General features: G+C 35.7%; 1 protein-coding gene across 1 annotated transcript; it reads right to left on the minus strand.

The window, feature by feature from the left end:
• Positions 1-806: 806 nt before the first annotated feature.
• LOC132058131 (embryo-specific protein ATS3B-like) lies at positions 807-2,193 on the minus strand. The gene is made up of 3 exons (XM_059450694.1): positions 2,027-2,193; positions 1,705-1,809; positions 807-1,303 (listed from the first exon to the last, which is right to left on the minus strand). Exons 1-3 carry the CDS (start codon positions 2,174-2,176, stop codon positions 968-970), a joined length of 591 nt encoding a protein of 196 aa, XP_059306677.1. The 5' UTR covers positions 2,177-2,193; the 3' UTR covers positions 807-967.
• Between the last annotated feature and the right edge of the window lie 274 nt (positions 2,194-2,467).

Below are 2,467 nucleotides of genomic sequence, written 5' to 3' on the forward strand. Positions count from 1 at the left end.
TCTTAAACTGATTCGGTGTAGTAGGTCACAAAAGAAGGAACACATATCACTTGATTATTATATACTTAACTTAAAAGTGCCAGTTTTTCCCGTTGTTTTCAGCCTGATCTTCTTCAATTATTGAAGTCATCATTCTAGCTATATATTACCTTTAAGTAATAATCTAGAAGCAACGTTACGTTGGAGTGTCGAATCTGCCCTTCTGAATATGTTCCGCATCTAGCATTAATCGTGCGTCAACCAAAAACAACAGCATTATCGTAATAGTTGTATCAGTAGTAAATAATACGGTAAAATGAATTCCTTTTTAAGTTTACCTCATCAACTTGATTCTAGTCATTTTTTCAATTATGATACCTTATATTGCTTGTACTTTTTGGTACCAATAACTTGGTCCACACCAAAACTTAGGCAGACCCTCTAGTGTGTGTTTTACTTTTGTGATACCAGTAACTTGATCCACCAAGACTAGGGCAAATCATCTAATTTTTTTTTCTCTGCTAAAATTTTAACTCTAGTCTCCAAGATATCACACACTTCGTTATGTTACACCCTTGGGCGTGAAACTGCGAATATTGCTTGTACAGTCATTCATATAACGGTATAAAAACTTGTGCAGGGTCCATATTAAGTGTGCAACTTTCTCAATCAGAAGCATTTAAGTTGTTAGAGATCACACTTTTATTTACTTATTATATGTTCAAGTTATCCCAAGAACAACTTCCAATGCTTCGAAAAGAATACCATATCTAGTTAAACCTATTCTCAAATCAAATACCGAAAATCTTGCATTTTTAACAACGTAATGAACCAAAGTAAGTAACTAACCATACCTAATTAACGTTTATTTATTACAAGAAGACACGAATTAGCCTAAAAAAGTGTTCAAGCTAACCCACAAATCCATGGACTAGGGTCATCAGGGAACAAAAGGCCCAAATTAGATACAACCCAAAAGGCCCATAAACTAACCACGGAACAGGCCAGCAATTGCATACAACAGAGTGGAACCAATAGAAAGCAAACTCCAGCCCAAGTTTCCTACAGATTTTACAGCCCGTGAACGACAGTAATTATGGCCGTACCATGTGTCTCTAGGGATATTAACATTGTAGATGAAGGTAACAGCTTTGGAGTTGTAGCCGTATATGGTAACATCAGTAGGTACCCACCCATCGTATCCACTCCTGTAGAGATACACGTAACAGATCTGATAGGTGCATGGACCGTATACTGTATATGTATCCTTTGAACACCGCTCAAAAGCCCTGCTTGCTGGGTCATCTATCCTTGGTGCATAAACCTGAACAAAAATGGTAGTCCACATTGAACAACTAAACAGTATAATTAAGGGATATTTTGTCAAAAACACACCCGAACAATTATTTTTTTTTAAGAAAAACACTTCAACTATCACTTATTCCCTCTTTCTACTGAACGATCCATGTATTAAAATAGACATGATTGAGTAGATGGGGATAGTTGGGGTGGAAAAAGGAAATAACTTATAATTGACCTACTCATCTTCGAGGTCTATTTTAATAGATAGATGGTGGTGATAGTTAAAAGAAAATCGAGATGATAGTTGGGTGTAAAACTAGCGAAAAAGTGAGGATCGAGTTTAAGTGCGTGTGCTTTGACCATTAACTCCAAATTTAAGCAATAATATTACTAGAATTAATAAATTGAGTTTATAAAAGTTACCTGATTGCCATATGCATCGCCAAATGCTAGACTAATCTGATCTCTAGTTTGTGTTGGTGAAGAGCAGCTTGTCCTTATGCTCACCGTAAATGAACAGCGTGCATTCTGCCCTAGGATATTCAGATTAATTTGAAAACCCAGACAGTTTATACAGATTAATGAACAATCCTATTTTACCAAAAATAAATTAACCCTATAGCCGACCCCAACAAATTTGGGATGCAGGACAGTTGGTTAATCTATTGAATATCTATTTTCTACACAAACACATGATATTACGGAACAAATTAAAAAAGAAGAAGAAGAAATGAATAAATGGTACCTGGTTTAGAGTGGTATTGATTATATCGAGGGACGAAACAGGCTGGGGGTGGAACACGATGGATCTTGATGCTCGGGCCCCGGTAGTTATGGAAGCGACGGTGATAAAGAGAACGAGAATCGCTGGTCGTCTGATCATGGTTGGTGACATCGAAACCTATTTTTAATTTCCTAATTAATACTATTTTTTTTGGAATTTGGAATTTTGGCAATCGGCGTTTACAAATTTTGTGGCGAAATTTGGGAGTGGGCTACTCTTGGGAAAAAAAGGGGAAAGGGTATATTCGTCCTTCCGCGTTTAGAAAGTTTTAAAAAAAAAAAAAAAAAAAAAAAAAAAAGGTATCAGATATCGATGTTGGTAAAACAGATGGCTACAAACAGTAAAAAAACTTGTTTGGCATGAAAAAAAAATTATTTAATCATTAGAAAACAAAGTAAGTTA

This window comes from Lycium ferocissimum, chromosome 5 (genome assembly GCF_029784015.1).
Source record: "Lycium ferocissimum isolate CSIRO_LF1 chromosome 5, AGI_CSIRO_Lferr_CH_V1, whole genome shotgun sequence".
Taxonomy (NCBI): domain Eukaryota; kingdom Viridiplantae; phylum Streptophyta; class Magnoliopsida; order Solanales; family Solanaceae; genus Lycium; species Lycium ferocissimum.